Raw genomic sequence first — 20309 nt, forward strand, 5'->3', positions numbered from 1 at the left:
ATATTCAAATGAGTCTGCAGTACTGCTGAGCACAGAGTATATTAAAAATAGAACCATGTGTGTTGTTTATGGCTGATTCACCCCTTTTTAGCTCAAGTAGCTGCATTTTGTTTTGCACCTCTTAAAAGAGATTAGTCCATAATAATCACACGATTCATCGAGTACTAGCCTCACCGATAACATTCAATCAATGATTACCCACAACCAGGCTTTTAGCTGGTGCAAGGGTAACATTAAAAAAACACTATTCCCATTCTAAGCAACAAAATACTGTTCTGGTGTAATGGTGGTTTAATCTGAGCAGCACCTCACAAGTGCGCTTGGGAAAGCATCACTATTATTACAGCTCATACGCAGAGTTAGGGATTTAAACAAAAACATTGACCACAAGTACTAAACTTCAGCATAACTCGACCCCCAGAGTTTGTGCTATGGATATGACTTACTGTATATCTCAAATTTGTAATGTTTTGTAAATGGAACCATCCAAAACACTTTAACCAACTGAGGAGACTGTAAGTCTGTCCCTCACAGCCTTGTTGTATTTCCCGTCAAAACTTTAGATTACACTACTGTAAATAAGATCCATTGCAGCTTACTCTGGCCAATAATTTTGGAAAAAGGCCATTTGACAGACGTAGTGCAACCAAATTTTTTTTCCATGCCATTTAGGGGTGGATTTATACTCTTATGGATCAGACCTTCAGCAAACAGACTGTGGTCCATAGACATGCCATCTGAGGCTGACATTGTTCTCATATTAACTGATAAAGACATTTCCCAGGGATTATAAATCAGATAAACGCAATACAATTTATGTCAAGCATCCAGTTGAGCTTGTTCAGAACAGTTTTTACACTGGCTACTTTGTCATGTTATTGATATATAGTCACTGTCTGTCAGATCTGATTTAGATAAAAGGATGTTTAGAATGAATGCTCTCTGGAACTTAGATTTAAACAGTATGGTGTAGTTTCAAAAGAAAACCCAGAGGGGAAATAAGCATTGTGAATATTTCACATATCTCAGTGGCTGCCTGTGGTTATACCATCAGACAAAAAATGCACATGCTAATGCTTTGATCATCATATCATTTTTCATTTTCTTCCTTGTACAGGATGAAAAATGTTGTAAATAGTTTGTACTTCTTATCTGCTTTTAATTTCAGAACAAGTAGTCTTATTGTAATTTGTTGCGAAAGTATTTGCCTGAAGCTGATTTTTTAAACTGGGATTAAACTTGAGCAGGAAATCCCTGACTAACATACAGTGTGTTTAAAATATTTATCTTGTCTTTGTTCTATGTTTTCATTAAAAGTGATGGCTTTTTGAGCTGTCTTTGGGCTACAATCATGTAGAGAACAGTTACTCTCTGATCCGATTGGAGAAGCAGCATTCCTAGAGTGCTGATATTTAGGATAACAGCACAGAGATGCTTTGCTATTTATATCACTCCTCTTTGTCCATTCCAGACTGGAAGATCCTGCTTTGGCTTCTTTTGGAACCATTTGTTTAGCGGAGCAAAAATAGACAAAATTACTGGCCATTTTGTGCTTAAAATGTAAGTTACTTAATAGTAGCCTCTTTTTTATACTGTGATTGCTGCTGAATCACATTCAGTACTTGCTCACTATTGCTTTTGTCTTATTGCCAAAACAGATTTGTAATTGTGCCCTCTAATATCTATTATTGTTTAAATGATTAATTGGTTTTAATTACTACGGGAAAGTCTTTGAACTGCATATTTGATTTTTTATTACTGTACTTATATAATTGATCATACTGTAATAATATCACCTGTAGTATGTCTGTCTATCATCTGGGAAGTTATAAGAACTTTTTTCATGTATAACTTGCATGTGAATTGAATGAATGAGTGGATATCGCCTATGTTTTAGCGTAGTGAGTGGAGTTTTCAGACAGTCCCTTACATCTGCAAAACCAAATGTTGAACATCAAATTAACTTTAATGCACTCACAGATTTTGCTATGAGTGCATAACGTCAGTTGATGCTCATGTAACTGCTGTAAAGTATGATATTAATGAATAAAAAAGGAGGGGGGTATTCAAACTACCCAAACCCCCCGTGTCTACGGGCCTGCATATGTACCTGCATAACCTCCGATGATACCTTTATCTATTTATTTATTCCCAATGGTGATTTTCATAAGCCATGCTAAATGTGTAATCTGCATGTCTGTTTACTATACACTGCTAAAAAAGAGCTAATGCTCTCTGACAAGAACGGAATGAATAATGCATTTATTATTTTGCCAAGATGAAACAAGATGCAGTTTTGGCAATGCCCTCTTTCTTCTGCTCTCTCTTGGTTGTGCAAAGCTTGTGGCAGCAATGACAAATGGAGCTGAGCTTTTCAGTGCCTGATATCTCATTCATTGTGCCTGTGCAACAGCGTGTGATAAAACCATGGCAAAATTTGATAAACAGTAAAAGTATAGGATCTCCAAACTAATGTGTTTAAGAAAACAATAATGAATTAAAATAATATGATCACATGTATTGCCAGCCTGCAGTATAAAGCAGTATTAGTATTGTTGAATCACTGAAATGGCTGGTGGTGGCTTATACCGTAAGTTCAAGTATTATTTAATAGAATTTAACTATAAAAAAATTACTTTATAAAAATGTCGATAGTGCAAAATTAATTACATTAAATAAAATTCCTAAGAATAGTACGTGATGAGAAATTAGCAAGAAATTGTAGTAATTAGTTTGCATGAAAATTTACAACATAAACACTAACCAATCACAAACGCTTCCCTTGACATCTCCTTCAAAACCCTCATATTTCCATTCTTCCGTTATACACAAAGCATATTTACTGATTACAATCATGGTCACAATTTCAGATGTATGGTTAGGTTTAGGTACTGGGTTTGGGTTAGCAGTTAAAATTACGACTAAATCACAAACGTGTTTTGCTTCCTTTGTACACAAAAGGGCTTTTTACATTACTATCGTGGTTAAGTTTTGAGTCTGCGTAAAGTGTTACACATCTTTGATAGGTTTACCTTTACAGGGACACACATTTTGTTTAACAATTAAGAAACAAAACATCAGGGCCTACAAGGACACAAGGGCAGTGCACATGATTGTTTGGTATTGCTTGCGAAATGTCCATCAAATTCTTGGATAAAACTAAAAAAGAAGCAATCCTTGCATTAAACAAAAATTAACAAACTAAATAGGTAAAATTAGTTAAACAAATAAGGAAGGGTAAGCTAAAAATTAAGATTAAGACTCTTTCTCTTTCGTTGGTTGGATAAAATTCAGTGGTATTATGAGTGTAATCTTTTCAAATGTGAGTCCAAGCAGCTATGTTGTGTTCTGATAAAGTTAATGTTCTGCTCTGCTTTCACATCATCCCTCATCCTCTGACTAATCAGGCCTCTGCTCTGCTTCTCACTGCCTCATTAACGACCTGTAACAATGTTTCACTCCTTATCTCCTACTCTGTTTATTCCCCACCCTTGATTTGTAATTCATTGAGTAGGTGTTTTTTGTTGCGAGTGAGAAAACACATTGTATGGCTGTGTTTATATAGCAGTAGAGTCTAGATTGTTGTGTTTACGTGATAAGAGTAGATCATTTTCCTATTTGACACATAAATTGTACTGGTTGTCTGTATTAAAACAACAGAGCTAACTCATTATTCAAAGTGTTGAGATATGGAAATGTCAGTGTATTACTGAGGGTTTCACTTTGAAACTTGACATACAGTTGTGTATGAAAGAGAAGCACATTTCTGTGAACACTTTGATCTTTACAGTATTTAACTCTTAATTGCATACCTCAGGTCTTAAGAGACCCAGAACCTCATTCCACCCCATGTACCTCATGCTCACACCTCTTTAGTATTCCCTGTCTCTTACAAATAGTGTAACTATACTTGTGTAACTAAAAAATTATAATTATAATGGTTTAAATACCAAAAGTGTATAGGGTCATAAGAGATCCAAGGTATGTAAATGTTTGGAAAAATTATTTTTTGCACTTCCATAAATTATATTTTTTTATGCATATTTCATATCTGTTTAAGATTCACATTATGTCTATTTCTTTGTTTATTACAAGAGAATTGAGTACAGTATTCATACAAATAAATACTATATCATATTGACTTTCTGTGCAACAATAATCAATAATGGTGAATTATCAGTGTCCTGTATGCGTTTACACATACATATTATACATGCAATTTCTTCTTTGTCAAGGTGGCGCTGATGTTTCAGTGATTGATTTGATTTTCATTTGACATTGCTATTTGATGAAGAAACAACTTAAAGTAAACTATAGCAAGTGTAACACATGAACAGTGTGATATGACTATTGTCATTTGGGTGTACTATGGAAATTATGTAAGTTGTGCATCTGTTTAAACTTAATGATCAGGACCAGGCCCAGGACAAAAGGTCCAGTTGTCCCCCCTTATTGGCAGTCCTGTCAATAAGTGCCTGTGACAATACAAATGTGTAACGTATGTGTAAGTTATGTGTAGCATATGTGTAGATTATGTGTAGCTAAGTATGTGTTTGACAACCAGTTGCATCTCATGAAATTTCAATGTGAAAATAATGAATTCTGTTCTAGATTTGTCATGATTTGTTGCATTATATCTTTAATTTATGAAAATTGAAACATTAAAATGCATAAAAATATATTTTATTTTATTGTTTTCTAGTTGTCTTGAAAGTATTTTGAAAATGTTACACTATCTGGGCATTTTGTAAATTACATTTTGAAAGATGTAAGTGTTGGGTCTCTAAAGACCCCAAAATTGTATGATTTAATATGTGTTTGGGGAAATAACCATGCATTTAAGGGTTGTAGGACTACAGTAGTTGACCCAAAAGTAAAAATGTTGTCATCATTTACTCACCCTCATATTCATCCAAACCTATATTACTTTTTTTTTCTTCTTCCATGCAACAAAAATTGGAGATGTTATGCAGAATGTCCTGGCTGCTCTTTTCCATAAAATGAAAGTAAACGGGGGCTGAGGCTGACAAGGTTTAAAAACTGCAAAAAAGCAACATCATAATAGCAAACATAAAGATGCTTGATGTCATTGATGTCAAACCTGGTGCAACACATTTTGAGGTAGCCTATTTCAATGTAAATAAACCCCAATGGTATTTGAGAGTTATGCTTGAGGGGAAGATCTTCAGTAAATAATCTTCTGCTGCTCAGAATAGCACCATTGTTTCTCATTTAGAATTAGTTTTATGGTGTGTGTATACAGTAAATGTATATGTATGAAAGGGGAATATACACTTTATAGGGTCTAATGAGCCTCCTAAATACCTTGTTTATGGTCTAAAATTTTCTTCCAGTGCTTTATGAATGTGTGTATAGGTGTTGTGTGTTGATGTTTAATGTTTAATATGTGAATGTACATGCCTGTTCGCTGTACCTGTTCCCAAATGTTGTATAACGCCATGGGCTCCAAGATGTTGGCAGGGGGCCAGGTGTGTGCATGTGTGTGGTGTGTTGGCAGAGATACTTTACACAGAGGTTTCTACATTGCTGGACGTCAGCATCATCATTTGTTGCAGACTCGTACTCATGTAGATAGAGTAAGAAAACCAGATCAAAACCCATTTAAGACTGCCCAGCTAGGGCTTCCAGATGAAACTTTTTGAAAGAAAACATATCTCTGTGTATGAGCTTTGCGCTTGGTTAAGATAAGCTTTTGTCATGCATACATCATGTTCATTCACCACTTTTTGTATGCTCACAGAGAAAGTTGGTGACAGTCTGCAGGGCTGGTTTGGGGGAAAGAATTCCTGGCATAAATTCAAACCGACAAATCCTGAAGAGTGCCTAAAGTTCATCTGTCATTCTCTCGACATTGTGTCGATGTAGTGACACTATGGGTCGCTCTTGGGAGCCCCAAGCACCTCTGATCTTTGAGTAAAGGTCAATGAGAATTGATGAGTGAAATTTGCATGCCACTCCCCCGGACATACGGGTATAAAAGGAGCTGGCTCTCAACCACTCATTTAGATTTTTTCTTCGGAGCCGAGCGTTTGTGTTCAGCAAGCCGAATTCCTCTGCTGGTCCATTCACCTCTAAGAAGCGAATTGCTTTTGGATATATGGCGCAGTTCAGCAGCTTTCTCTTCTTCTGCAGCGGCCGATGCTGATTACGCACCTGGGCGCTTAGAGACTATATATTCCTGCAAAAGAGTATATTTTCTCTAATTGAGCAAACACATCAACGTGAACTTCTTTTTAAAGACGTGTCTTTTTAAAGATGCCCTTCCGTCTCTGTGTAGTTTCTGGATGCGGTCGTTATCGCTCCACCTCTGACGGCCACGATCGCTGCCTCACGTGTCTGAGCCCTAATCACATTGAAGATGCGATTGTGGATGGTAATGAGAACATGACCTTGGCAATGTTGCGGTCACAGCTTTCTTTCTTCCGGGGGAGAACGCGAGGACTCGACCGGACTAGCGCCTTCGGGTGTGCCGGCCTAGTCTGAGGCCGAGGCGGAGCTGACCGCCATGCTTGCCCAGGCCTCAACTAGTGTCGGGCTAGAGTGCAACCCTCCAATCACCCCTGAGTACTCACGGCTTGATGATTGGTTCCTGGGATTGGAGCGCTGTTCATGGCCACGCAGCGGGTAGAATTCATTGAAGCTGTCAGCTCAGGACATGTAAGGCTAGTCTCAAACTAGAGACTCTGATGTACTTATCCTCTTGTTTAGTGTACATCTTGCCTTCCGTGTCTCTTTCTGTCCTTGTTAGAGCCAGATGTCCTTTGTCTTTGAAGATTGTAATGTACACTTTGTATGAAATCTTTTCAAGCATTGTATAGCATTCATTGCTCAAAACAATGATTGATTCATATTTCTAGAGAAAGCTGTTTCTTTTTTTGCCATTTTTGACCTTAAGACATGCCAGTATATTGCATACTGTGTCAACTCAAAAACAAACACAAAGACAATGTTAAGCTTCATTTAACAAGCCAAATAGCTTTCAACTGTGTTTGATATAATGCAAGGGATTTTCTAGTAACAAATTAGCAATTTAGCATAATTTACTCAAGGATAAGTTGTTGGAGTTATGGCTGCTGGAAATGGGTGAATTAAAAAAACAATTTCCTTCAGAAACAGCAAAGTCTGTACATTATTCCAAACTTTTGGCCACCTATGTAAGTTTTCGTTTGGTCAAAGTAATTAATTTAGCACCTACCAACTATTTTTAGGTCAAGTTTATTTGGTTATTGGTTGTTGTCCACAGAAAAATCTCATTTATCCAAAGTCCTGCTTCATGTACTGTAAGAGTATTACACATCAAATATGATCCAATATCCATATGATGTGGCAACGGTTATATGGTGTCACACAACATTATCGTTTTTGATGTGGAAAAACGAATAATTTGCCATTGGAAACTTGTTGCGTCATGACTGGTTAGAACACAGTGTTAAAAAAAGAACAAGAGGAACTCTGATTTTAAGAACAAGAACATGATTGTGGTTTTACCTTCCAACAAAATAAATAAAAATAATTCTAGAAACCTTCTTTCCTCAGAGAAGCTCTAATGGCATTCTCATAAAGCTGAGATTTCAGTACAATAGTTTATGACTCTTGGACATTGACCTCAGATCTTCCTGAGATGTGTTTAGCACTGCTGCATGTATGAAAAGAGTGTTTTCATTTCAGTCAAGGTCTTGTAGCTGTATAAGAAAGCAGGGATAAGTGATTAGGCCCTCTGTGTTTTCTCAGCATGCATTTCCTCTATATGCAAAAAAAAAAAAAAAAAAAAAAAAAGGCAAGTTGTGTCCACTGTGTTATCAGAGCTGGCTCTGTCAACACAACGCTGAGTAGGGAATATATCTGTACATATAGAAGAACAAACACACATACACTCACATTGGTTTCACAATATTAGTAAGGACCTCTCATATACACAGTGTTTTTTTATTATTATTATTTATTTTATTTTTACAGAGGTAATGAGGATTTTTGCTAAATCTTAAACCTAACCCTGACTGACACCTGTTGATATCAGTATATTAAAGCAAAGCATGATTTGGCTGATTTATGAGCCATTCAAAGAGTGGAAACTGCTGAAAATGTCTTCACAAATTGGTTTTCAACATGTTTCACTATATTTGTAAGGATATTTTAAAATATTTGACCCTCACAAGTGTAGCCAAACCTGTACACAAACAGATGGATACAGAGAATGTAAAAGACCCCAAACAGTAAATAGATATTATTTGAAATCATAAGATGCATTTTACAGTAAAGTATAGTAGTTTTGACTGTAAAATCCAATTGGATTACCCATGTTCATATGTTCAAGCTATAAAAAAAATCTGCACATCAATTAAATTCTAAATATGTATGCACCATATGTATATGTTGCTTGGCAACCGTAAACAGCCCATGGTTAGGCTAATATTACTTAAGAATTGCATCTGATTCTGATTATTATCATTAATAAATGTAACTGTTTATTGAAAAATGCCATTGTTTCTCAAAGCAAAATATTCCTGACATTTTACGTGTGTAGTTACACTGTCTCTTTTCTGTCCTCCAGAATCCACTGGTCTTTCTCCTCTCAGCTCCTCCACATGTCACCGAGGCATCAGTAACCACCCTCTACACCAGCCCATGCTCAGCCCCTCCGCCATGAACTCCAGCCCAGGTCAACTCCACTCGCCCATCAACGGCCTGCCCTCACCCTTCCCTCTCATCAGCTCGTCCGTGGGCCACCCGTCAATGAGCGGCTCGTCCTCCACCAGCATGACCTTCCGACCGAGCCTTAGCCCACAGGTAACACACTAATGGACTCAAAGTTTCTTTCAGGTTCTGCTTGAATTGCTGTGGGCAGCAGTACTTCAGTGTCTCACTGACAGTGTTCACTGTGTGTTATTGAATATTCTTTCTAAGGAATGCAACTGATCAGTATTTTTTCAATGTGTTCTTTGACTGAACATGTGCACTTAAAATGTCCTGCTGAGTTGGCTAAATTGACTCAAACTTGACCGGAACTCTTATGGAAATTGAAGATCTATTTATCTACTGTATATGTGTCTTGACTGATTTGTCATTGTTTGATTGCGTAATTTCATGGTGCACAAAATCACTCACAGGCACACAAACACACGTTTTTTTGGAATCTTTATTCTTTTATATTAATTTTATCAATCAGACAGTTCAGTGTTTTTTAGAAATAAAAATTATATTTGAATGAGCTTCTCTTGTATGCTACAATGTGAAATTGTTTTCAGTTTATTATTAGAACATCTTATAAATTCAAGTCTTTCTGCTTGTAGAATTGTATTAATTGGCACAATTAGTAAACAGATTCTCAGTGTTTGACAATACTGCTATATGTTTGGGCATTGAAGATTTTTTTTAAAGAGCCCGTAAAGACACACACACACGTAGTATAGGCTTTATGATTGGATTTTATTTAATAACAAATAGATGAAAAACTGAAATCTGTGGTGTGGGAATACTTTTGAGATTAATAAAATGCCACTTTTTAGAGGTACAGATTCATTTTTATTTAGTTATAGGGACATACTTTGGCATTAGCAAAGAAAACATTTGGTTACGTATGTAACCTCTGTTCCCCGACGGAGGGAACGACACGTTGTGTCGGAGAAGCGACACTAGGGGTCTCTCTTGAGCGCCGATATTCACCTCTGATCTTATTGAAAAGGGCCAATGGGAGTTGGCAGTCAGTATTTGCATACCCGCCCCGGACATACGGGTATTTAAGCCGGGCAAATACGGGAGTTCATTCAGGATTTTTCTGAGGAGCCGAAATGGTCCGGCCACAACAGTGGCTCGGTTCAGCGACATGGCGGAGGAAAGACACAACGTGTCGTTCCCTCCCTCGGGAACGGAGGTTACATACGTAACCAAACGTTCCCTTCTGTCGCTCTCTCCACGCTGTGTCGGAGAAGCGACACTAGGGGACCCATTCCAATCTTGCCATGCGCTGAACCTTGTACGTGGACCGCCGATACAGAGGCGGGCAGGGATTTTATCCAGTGCCACGCATCGTCTGTACCTGGCTGCACGTACCCTTCCCCAATGCCCCATAAGAACATCGGAGTCCTTCTAGTTACCCTGGGAGGAGAACAAGGCGATGTTTGCCAACATGGGAACGGGCCAGCCTGGCTGGGCCTCTTTTCTCTCAATGTTTCTCGCATAGAGCAATCACGGCCGGGGCCCTTACACGCATATAGGGAAGGGGTCTTACCCAGACCCTCGCGGAGACCACACCTGCCCTTTTTCTTGGGGAGGAAAAGTGGTAGACACGTCACACGGCCGTCTTAGGGCTCGTGTGGAAAGTATGGTGCAGTGGTAGATCCAGCCTCGAAAGGGGGAGTTGCTACAGCACGGCGACCGAGGCAGCTGTAACTGCCTAAGGGAGACACGGGGGTCTGCTCGTAAGGGGACAGAACCGTGGAATTACACACAGGGGGAGTCCGAGCAGGAGGCCTTACCTGTGGAGCACCTATACCAGTACAGGGTAGCCATCAGGGTACCCGCAGTGGCTTGGGTTGGCGAGTTCCTCCGCTGAACCGCGGACCCGGAGGGCTGGGGAGGAATCGACCAGGTGCCCGACTCGGAGTGGGGCGCCCTGGAAAGAAGGCGCACTACTTTACCTTGACGTCAGGAAAAGGGCGCTGGGCGCAAGCGATCCACCTGGCTGGTCGGTCTACGTGTTACCGAGTTCTACAGGCTCGGACCTGAGAAAACAGGAGACACAACCGACTCAACGCGGAGGTTGTAAAACCTCGCGAAGGTGTTGTGTGTTGCCCAACCCACGGCTCTACAGATGTCTGCTAGGGAGGTGCCCTTGGCCAGTGCCCACGAGGACGCAACACCCCTTGTTGAGTGAGCTCGGACCCGCAAGGGTAGGGGCACGGCAGTGGGCGAGCCTCTGCTTGGAGACGGCATTCCCTTTCTGCCGTCCCCCAAAGCAGACAAAGAGCTGCTCAGAGCGTCTGGTGCTCTGTGTGCAGTCCAGGTAAATGTGCAGGGCGCGCACTGGACACAGCAACGAAAGGGCTGGGTCTGCCTCCTCCCGGGGCAGCACTTGCAGGTTCACTACCTGATCTCGAAATGGTGTGGTAGGAACCTTGGGCACATAGCCCGGTCGCGGTCTTAGGATCACAGACGTATCTGCCGGACCGAACTCCAGGCAAGTGTCGCTGACAGAGAACGCTTGCAGGTCCCCGACCCTCTTAATGGAGGCGAAGCGATCAGCAGGGCCGTCTTAAGAGAGAGGGCCCTGAGTCCAACTGATTCGAGCGGCTCGAAGGGAGGTCTCTGGAGTCCTGCCAAGACTACCGAGAGATCCCAGGAGGGAACTAGGCCTGGCCGGGAGGGATTCAACCTCCGGGCGCGTCTCAGGAACCAGAGGATCAGGTCGTGCTTACCCAAAGACTTGCCGTCTACAGGATCATGGTGGGCGGCGATAGCGGCAACATACACCTTGAGGGTGGACGGGGACAGCCTCCTGTCCAGCCTCTCCTGTAGGAACAGAAGCACTGACCTTATCGCGCATCTCTGCGGGTCTTCGGCTCGGGAAGAACACCAATCTGCGAACAAGCGCCACTTTAGGGCGTAAAGGTGCCTGGTAGAGGGGGCTCTGGCTTGGTTGATGGTATTCAAAACGGTCGCCGGTAAGCCGGCTAGCTCTTCTGCATTCCGTCCAGGGACCAGACGTGGAGGTTCCAGAGGTCTGGGCGCGGGTGCCAGAGCGTCCCCCGTCCCTGAGAGAGGAGGTCCTTTCTCAGGGGAATTCGCCAGGGAGGAGCTGTCGTGAGGAGCCTGAGTTCAGAGAACCAAGTCCGAGTGGGCCAGTAGGGGGCCACCAACGTGACTTGCTCCTCGTCCTCCCTGACCTTGCACAGCACCGGTGCAAGAAGGCTCACTGGGGGAAATGCGTACTTGCGCAGCCCCAAGGGCCAGCTGTGTGCCAGCGGTCTGTCCCAAGGGGAGCCTCTGTTAGGGCGTACCAGAGCGGGCAGTGGGAGGTTTCCTGGGCGGCGAACAAGTCTACCTAGGCCTTGCCAAACCGTTCCCAAATCAGCTGGACCGACTGGGGGTGAAGCCTCCACTCCCCGCCGGGCAGGCTTTGTCGTGATAGCGCGTCCGCTACGACGTTGAGCTTGCCGGGGATGTGAGTGGCACACAGCGACTTGAGTCGCTGCTGGCTCCACAGGAGGAGACGGCGGGCGAGTTGTGACATGTGGCGGGAGCGTACGCCTCCTTGGCAATTTATGTACGCCACCACCGTGGTGCTGTCCGATCTCACGAGGACATGTTTGTCCTGAACTAACGGGAGGAACTTCCTGAGAGCAAGAAGGACGGTCAGCAACTCCAGGCAATTGATGTGCCAACGCAGCGGGGCCCCTTTCCAATGCCCCGCTGCTGCATGCCCGCTGCACACGGCACCCCACCCGGACCGGGAGGCGTCGGTTGTGACCAGGACGCATCGGGACACCTGCTGCAGGGGCACTCCTGCCCGTAAAAAGCAGAGGTCTGTCCAGGGTCGGAGTGTTTTGAGGCAGGCGGGGGTGATCCTTACCCGATGCGTGCCGCGGTGCCATGCTTGTCTCGGGACTCGAGTCTGGAGCCAGTGCTGGAGTGGTCTCATATGCATCAACCCCAGCGCGCTGCCGCCGTGAGGACGCCATATGCCCCAGGAGCCTCTGGAAAAGTTTTAGAGGGACCACTGTGCCTGGCTTGAAGGAAGTGAGGCAGTCCAGCACTGACTGAGCACGCTCGCTCGTGAGACGTGCTGTCATTGAGACTGAGTCTAACTCCAACCCGAGAAAAGAGATGCTCTGAACCGGATTGAGCTTGCTCTTTTCCCAGTTGACCTGAAGCCCCAAGCGGCTGAGGTGCCGGAGCACCTGGTCTCTGTGTGTGCATAGTAACTCTCGAGAGTGTGCTAGGATGAGCCAGTCGTCGAGGTAGTTGAGAATGCGGATGCCGGCTACTCGTAGCCGGGCAAGGGCCGCCTCTGCGACTTTCGTGAAGACGCGAGGGGACAGAGACAGGCCGAAGGGAAGGACTTTGTACTGAAACGCCTGGCCGTCGAACGCGAACCATAAGAAGGGTCGGTGTCGTGGCAGAATTGAGACGTGGAAGTACGCGTCCTTCAGGTCCACCGCTGCGAACCAATCTAGATGCTGAACGCCAGCCAGAATATTTATCTGCGTAAGCATTTTAAACGGGAGTTTTATCAAGGCCCGATTGAAAACTCGCAAGTCCAGGATTGGTCGTAAGCCGCCGCCTTTCTTGGGTACAATGAAGTAAGGGCTGTAGAAACCCTTCCTCATTTCGGTTGGAGGGACGGGCTCTACCGCGCCCTTGGCTAAGAGGGTCATGATTTCCGTGCGCAGGGAACTGGCGTGCTCGCCGTGTACTGCGGAAAGCGGACGCCCTGAAGGGGGCGGAGCCGAGCAAACTGAATTGCGTAACCGAGTCGAATGGTCCAGTGCAGCCAGCGTGATGCGTTGGGAAGCGAAAGCCATGCTTCCCAGCTCTGCACTAGGGGCACCAAAGGGACGAGTATTTTGGACGTACCCGGCGGGGCCTCGCAGCGGGACGGAACAGGTAATGCAGCGTCGGGCGGCTTCGTTGCGGCCTGAGGCTGAGGTGCTGAGAATAGACTCAAAGCACTTACCTTGCTCCGCGCGCCCGGCAGGGGGCGGGTTCTTGACTGAGGAGGAGGTCTGGTGTTGGCGTCCTCTGGACTCGTCTGAACCGGCCAGCCGGGGGACAGTCGTGGGCAGGCGGAAGGCGGGATCGCCGCGTCCGGTGTACCGGGACTGTTGTGATCTGAAAGCACATTGCCGTGAAAGCGGCATTTGCGAGCCAGGTGACCCAGAGGCAAAGGAAATAGCTCTTTTATTGAGAATGTGGGTACCACAGCCCCCGTCAGGGGGTGTGGCAAATGAAAAAACAAAGGATTTTCGTCCCGGCCCTCCACCGGGGGACGGAGCGGTCTTACCACCTCCGGAGCTAACGTCTTCGGCTCTGGGTCGGCTGTCTCAGGAACGCTTGGGAGCCTTCCGGGTCCTGGAGGGGGTTCATTAGACAGGGGGCGTGCGCCGCCTGCGGAGTGCATGCAGATCGTCAGAGGAAAACAGGAACGTTTAAGTGGCGTGTAACTCGCAGCAAACAGACAGACCATTGGCTCCGAAGAAATTTTTTGAATGAACTCCCGTATTTGCCCCGCTTAAATACCCATATGTCCGGGGGCGGGGTATGCAAATACTGACTGCCAACTTCCATTGGCCCTTTTCAATAAGATCAGAGGTGAATATCGGCGCTCAAGAGAGACCCCTAGTGTCGCTTCTCCGACACAACGTTGAGAGAGCGACAGAAGGGGAACAAAAGTTAATACAATACATTAACCCAGATAGAGCACTTAAAAATTATTTAATGAAAACTAATAAATTCATCTTACTAGCTTGAAAATAATTCTAAACAGTGCTTGAAGTGGAAGAAAAAAGTGTAGGTACTCTCCTTTGTTAGTATTAAACTTTATTATTTATTAAACATTTTGGGATAAATAAAATATACTCTGGGACTGTTTTTGTTCTCAACATATGTTTGTGGGGTTTTTTACTCTAGGCAGGGCTCTTCAATACTTCAGATGAAAACTGAACTTGGACCAAACTTCTTTTCCATATTTATCTTACTTCACGCTTTTATTTTAACTAACATGTTAACATGAAAAAACAAAACTGATAATAATATACATTTATTTCCATTAAAATAGTATTTAATTACATTAAAGTTCTGGCCGTAAGTTCCTGGAATTTATCTGATTTGGCTGAAGAACAAACATGACCTCACACCCTTAACTAACAAAAAGGTTTTGATTAACTTTACTATGAAAATAAAAAACATATAATGTAGGCTAGCGTTATTGTTCACGAAAACTTTTTTGTATCAAATATATTTTGATGAGCTAATGTCTGTATCTTTGACTATATCAATCCAAATAAGAGAACAATGGCTAAATATAATTTACACAAAATAAATGTTTCTTTAGTATCCTCTAAGTCAATGAGGGGAAAATTTGCCTTCCTTGTCCTGCACATTTAATTTGCACACAGAAGCCAGACACACAAACTGATTGATGATGTTCAGGATTGTGAATGCAGATACACATCTGTATATGCAGAACCAAACACAATGTTTCAGCTTCACATAATCTTTTTATGAGGACTACAGAAAAATTTTGGAGAACAAAAAGCAGATTTCCCTGTGTATTTTCTTTGATGGTTCAGTTTTCACCACCTATTTACCTTTTGTAAAAAAAAAGGTTGTGCATATAAGCTGACATCACTTTAACAGCTTTGATTGTTTTTGTAAAGTCCGTAGTTTTGACTGCACCCAACAGCTAAACAATTTGCATAAATACACTTGATTGAATAAGATGCAATAAAATGTGCTCACCCAAAAATTGCTTGTTCAAGTGTAACTTAACTATGCCAGACAGCTTAAACATGCGCGCTTCTCCGGAACTGGACCACGGATCGCTTGACGACTGCCGATGCTGTTGCACGTGTTGAGTGTTAAACTCACCGCTGAATTTTGTGCAGAGATGTTTTTCGATTTAATTCTAATTAATTTGGAAGGTCAGATAAAAATTATTGCTGGGCCACATCAAATCACTGACTTACATTAAATAAAAACTTTAAATAGTACCGGGAGACTCTGAGAAGTGGTGGTACGCAAGAAATACTGCCGGTACTCTGTAGACTCAGCGAATTACAGTAAATACAGTAAAAGTAAAAGGCACAGTTAAAGTATTGACTGCCCTCCAGAGTCGTTTAAGATGATAGAAAACATTTTGCGTAACTCTTGTCATATCAAATGCCTTCCCTATCCCTTTTCTAAATTAATTGGAAGACAGTGGATATGGTATGGTATATGAGAACTGATATCTGTATAAGATAAACCACACAGTATACTTATTATGAACATGTTATTGGGAAGGGTTTATGTTTTTTTCCCTCGTAACACATGAGAAGCATTATGCCCCCCCCCCCACCCCCACCCCCACCACACACACACACACACACACACTCTCTTACCCCAAAATGTAAACTAGTTCCCATTAAAAACACGTTTTTGTGGACATGACAACGATGGACCTAATTTTTTTTCCCTTTATACCACACAGGTTTCTTGTCAGTCAACTTTAATTTGGCTACCTAGTGTGTGGGGGGGGGGGTGTTGCCTTATGAGCTTAAGAAGAAGGCATTGTGGCCCCCATTCATCCTCATTAGCCCTATCAGTGTGCTTGATCTCTTACCGCAAAGTGTCAAATGTGGTCTTAGTGTGCCACATGGGCTTTCTGATTTTTATTGCCATGCTAAATGGGTTCAGAAGAGGCCCGTTTGAGGCTTGGTCAGAGCCAGTCGTACAGGAAATGAGCTTGCCTGTTAAAATGTGCAGTTAAGACATGTTGCATGTGTCAGAATAGATCTCTTTTAAAGCCCAGTCAAATCCTGTTAACTCTCATCATACACACAGGGTTGGGAGTTTTACTTTTGAAGTGTATTCCACTAAAGATTACAGAACACATGCTGTAAAATGTCATTTGTAATGTATCCAATTAGATTACTCAAGGTCAGTAATGTATTCTAAATACTTTGGATTACTTCTTCAGCACTGGTAGATTTTTTTCACGTGTTTTAACTATTAAAACTGTCAGTACAGTAAAACAAAATACACATGTTAAAAATACATTCTCTGAAAACATGAATATCTTATACAGTGTTGTTTCTAAAGCAAGATAAATCAAACTGATCTAGTTTTAAGGGTTTTTATATATTTTTACAGGAAAACAATACAAAAATTATCAAGAATATGAATTTTGCTCTAATATCAAAGGTCTTAAAAATTATGATCCAACGTGAATTTTCTTGATAAAAAATATGATCATGTCTGGTAACTTGTGCATGTAAAATGGCAATAAATAACATTTTAGCTTAGCGTGAAGCTGAAGTTTATTTCTGTTTCTTCTGCTCCAAACTTACTTCAAACTTATTCTCTGTCTGCTCGTATGAATGTAACACATCATAAGAAAGTGTTTCAACGCTGTTCAAATGCACTTTGTATCGCATCATTTATATGTATAAATATTTTCCATATGAAAGGACTAAATATTAAATGAAACAAATGACAATAAAATGCAAATTAATCTCTTCAGTAATCAAAATACTTTTTGAATGTAACTGTATTGTAAATACCAATTATTTAAATTGTAACTGTAGTGGAATACAGTTACTTATATTTTGTATTTTAAATACGTAATCCCGTTACATGTATTCCGTCACTCCCCAACCCTGCAAACACACATACATGGACTAAAGCATCCAGTTAGTCTCTTCATGTGTCCATGTACTTCCTAATAGTGGACACATGAATGGCCTTTAATCAGACCTAAGCAGGATCTGTCCTTGTAGAACCACTTGCTTGTTAATTTATTATGTATGTGAATGTCATGAACCCCTTTCCTCTGCCCCATCTCCGCTTCCTCGAGCACGCACACATACACTCCGCGAGCGTGCTTGCTTCCCGCTCCCTCGCTCCGCCCCCTTGAGCTCGTACGCTCTTTTTCCTCCCTCAGGCTTCCACGCCCGGTTTTGCTATTACGAGCTCTCGCTCGTAAACTATCTCCCCCCTCTGACTCATGCTCGCTTCTAAAGCGCATCAGCCTGAACATTATGACCACCTGCACTCACGCGCTTCCAATCCCCACACATTAGTTTCACCTGCACTCACGCGCTTCCGATCCCCACACATTAGTTTCACCTGCACTCATCTCGTCACCTTTCATTGTTTACACCTGCACCTTCCCCTATAAATACCCAGCACTTCCGTTTCACGGGGGTTGGTTATTGTATTTAGATTCCGTGTTTGACCCCGCTAGTCTCGTCTAGTTTTGCCCCTGCTAGTCTCGTCTAGTTTTGACCTCCCCACTGATTCGTTTCCTCTTAGCTTGCCAGCCCCCCATTCCTCTCGTCCCCCTGTCTTCGTTCCCGCTAGTCTCGTCTTGTTCCTCGCCCTAGTTGTTAACTTTTTTCCCCGCTATCGTTCACCTCCCTCATTGGATTTTCCCCCCTTGTTATCTCTTTGATTCCCCGGCTTCTGACCCTACGCTTCCCACGACTACTCTTCACTGGAGTTGCCCCTTGTTTGTACTTTTGCCTGGACTGCTTTTATTTAATAAAGCAGTTTTCATCTGACATTGTGACTGTCTCATCTTGTGTGTGTGTGTCCGGGTTACAGAATAACCAACCTCACCGCAGACAGTCACAATGTTTCGCGCGGACGATTCGCGCAGCTCAATAGAGCGGATTGTCGCGCCGCGTTCTGTGCGCGGAGTTGCAGCTGGGAGTGATGACCACGCGCTCACGGCCCAGGGGCAGCAGGTATGCGCTGTTTCTGATTTATTTCACCCGGTTTCACCTGTGTCTGCACCTGAGCCCGTTTATGTGTCCTATGCATGTCCGAGCGCCGTGAGCTCTCCACCCCCGGAGAGGTTTTTCGGCTCTTCAGACGCTGACCAAGGGGTTTTTATGCGAGGCAGCGGTTGTGTAACCCATAACCCCGCCCTCGACATTATGGACCCAGTGGCCCAACTTCGTGGGTTTGCGTCAGGGAGCCAAACCGTGGAGGCTTATATTATGGATTTTTGTGTCCTGGCGTACCAGGTGAATTTTAATGAGGTGGCTCTGAAGACCATTTTTCAATGTGGACTGAATGAGCCAACCTCATCATTAATGCCTGGTGGTCGCTGCCCCCTCAACCTGGTTCAGTTTATTGACCTCGCCCTACTGTACGCTGGTTCCTCGTTCACTGTGGGGGAGGCAGACACTGAACCAGCGCTCCACACCAAGACCCCCGTCTCGAAGCCTACCACGGCCCTCGTCTCGAAGCCTACCACGGCCCTCGTCTCGAAGCCTACCACGGCCCCCGTCTCGAAGCCTACCACGGCCCCCTTCTTGAAGCCTTACACGGCCCCCGTCTTGAAGCCTTACACGGCCCCCGTCTTGAAGCCTTATACGGCCCCCATCTTGAAGCCTTACACGGCCCTAGCCCCGAAGCCTTACACGGCCCTAGCCCCGAAGCCTGTCACATCCCCAGCCTCGAAGCCTGGCACGGCCAACGAGCCAGCGCCTATGCCTGCCACGGCCAACGAGCCAGGGTTCTGCTCCGCCCCCAGAGTCTTCCACGGCTCTGCCGGGTTCTGCTCCGCCCCCAGAGTCTTCCACGGCTCTGCCGGGTTCTGCTCCGCCCCCAGAGTCTTCCACGGCTCTGCCGGGTTCTGCTCCGCCCCCAGAGTCTTCCACGGCTCTGCCGGGTTCTGCTCCGCCCCCAGAGTCTCCCACGGCTCTGCCGGGTTCTACTCCGCCCCCAGAGTCTCCCACGGCTCTGCTGGGTTCTGCTCCGCCCCCAGAGTCTCCCACGGCTCTGCCGGGTTCTGCTCCGCCCCCAGAGTCTCCCACGGCTCTGCCGGGCTCTGCTCCACCCCCAGAGTCTCCCACGGCTCTGCCGGGCTCTGCTCCGCCCCCAGAGTCTCCCACGGCTCTGCCGGGCTCTGCTCCACCCCAGAGTCTTCCACGACTCTGCCGGCCTCTGCTCCGCCCTCAGAGTCTACCACGGCTCAGTCAGCCTCTGCTCGCCCCTCAGAGCCCTCCCGGGCTCCTCCTCTCGAGCCTCCCAGGGCTCCTCCTCTCGAGCCTCCCAGGGCTCATCCTCTCGAGCCTCCTCGGGCTCCTCCTCACGAGCCTCCCAGAGCTCTACCTCTCAAGTCCCTCAGGGCTCCCCCTCCTTCCAAGCCTCTCACGGCTTCACTTCTCGAGTCTCTCAGGGCTCCATCCCTCGAGTCTTTCACGGCTCCTCCCCTCAAGCCTCTCACGGCTTCGCCTCTCGAGTCTTTCAGGGCTCCATCCCTCGAGTCTTTCATGGCTCCACCCCTCAAGCCTCTCACGGCTTCGCCTCTCGAGTCTTTCAGGGCTCATCCCTCGAGTCTTTCATGGCTCCACTCCTCAAGCCTCTCACGGCTTCGCCTCTCGAGTCTCTCAGGGCTCCATCCCTCGAATCTTTCATGGCTCCGCCCCTCAAGCCTCTCACGGCTTTGCCTCTCGAGTCTCTCAGGGCTCCTCCGCCTCTCAGGGCTCCTCCTCCCCTCGAGCCTCTCAGGGCTCCGCCCCTCGAGTCTTTCATGGCTCCACCCCTCAAGCCTCTCACGGCTTCGCCTCTTCAGTCTCTCA

The 20309-nt window shown here is 44.5% G+C and overlaps 1 protein-coding gene across 4 annotated transcripts in view; it reads left to right on the top strand.

Annotated features, from left to right (window-relative positions):
• The window catches only part of LOC127642966 (retinoic acid receptor RXR-alpha-B), an 85801-nt gene that overhangs the window by 34370 nt on the left and 31122 nt on the right, over positions 1-20309 (top strand). For all 4 annotated transcript variants that reach the window (XM_052125450.1, XM_052125451.1, XM_052125452.1 and 1 more), the window contains exon 3: positions 8573-8808. In XM_052125450.1, the coding sequence (XP_051981410.1) occupies positions 8573-8808 (236 nt within the window). The remainder of the gene's footprint in view (positions 1-8572; positions 8809-20309) is intronic.

The sequence above is a fragment of the Xyrauchen texanus genome, chromosome 4 (genome assembly GCF_025860055.1).
Source record: "Xyrauchen texanus isolate HMW12.3.18 chromosome 4, RBS_HiC_50CHRs, whole genome shotgun sequence".
NCBI classification, from domain to species: Eukaryota; Metazoa; Chordata; class Actinopteri; order Cypriniformes; family Catostomidae; genus Xyrauchen; species Xyrauchen texanus.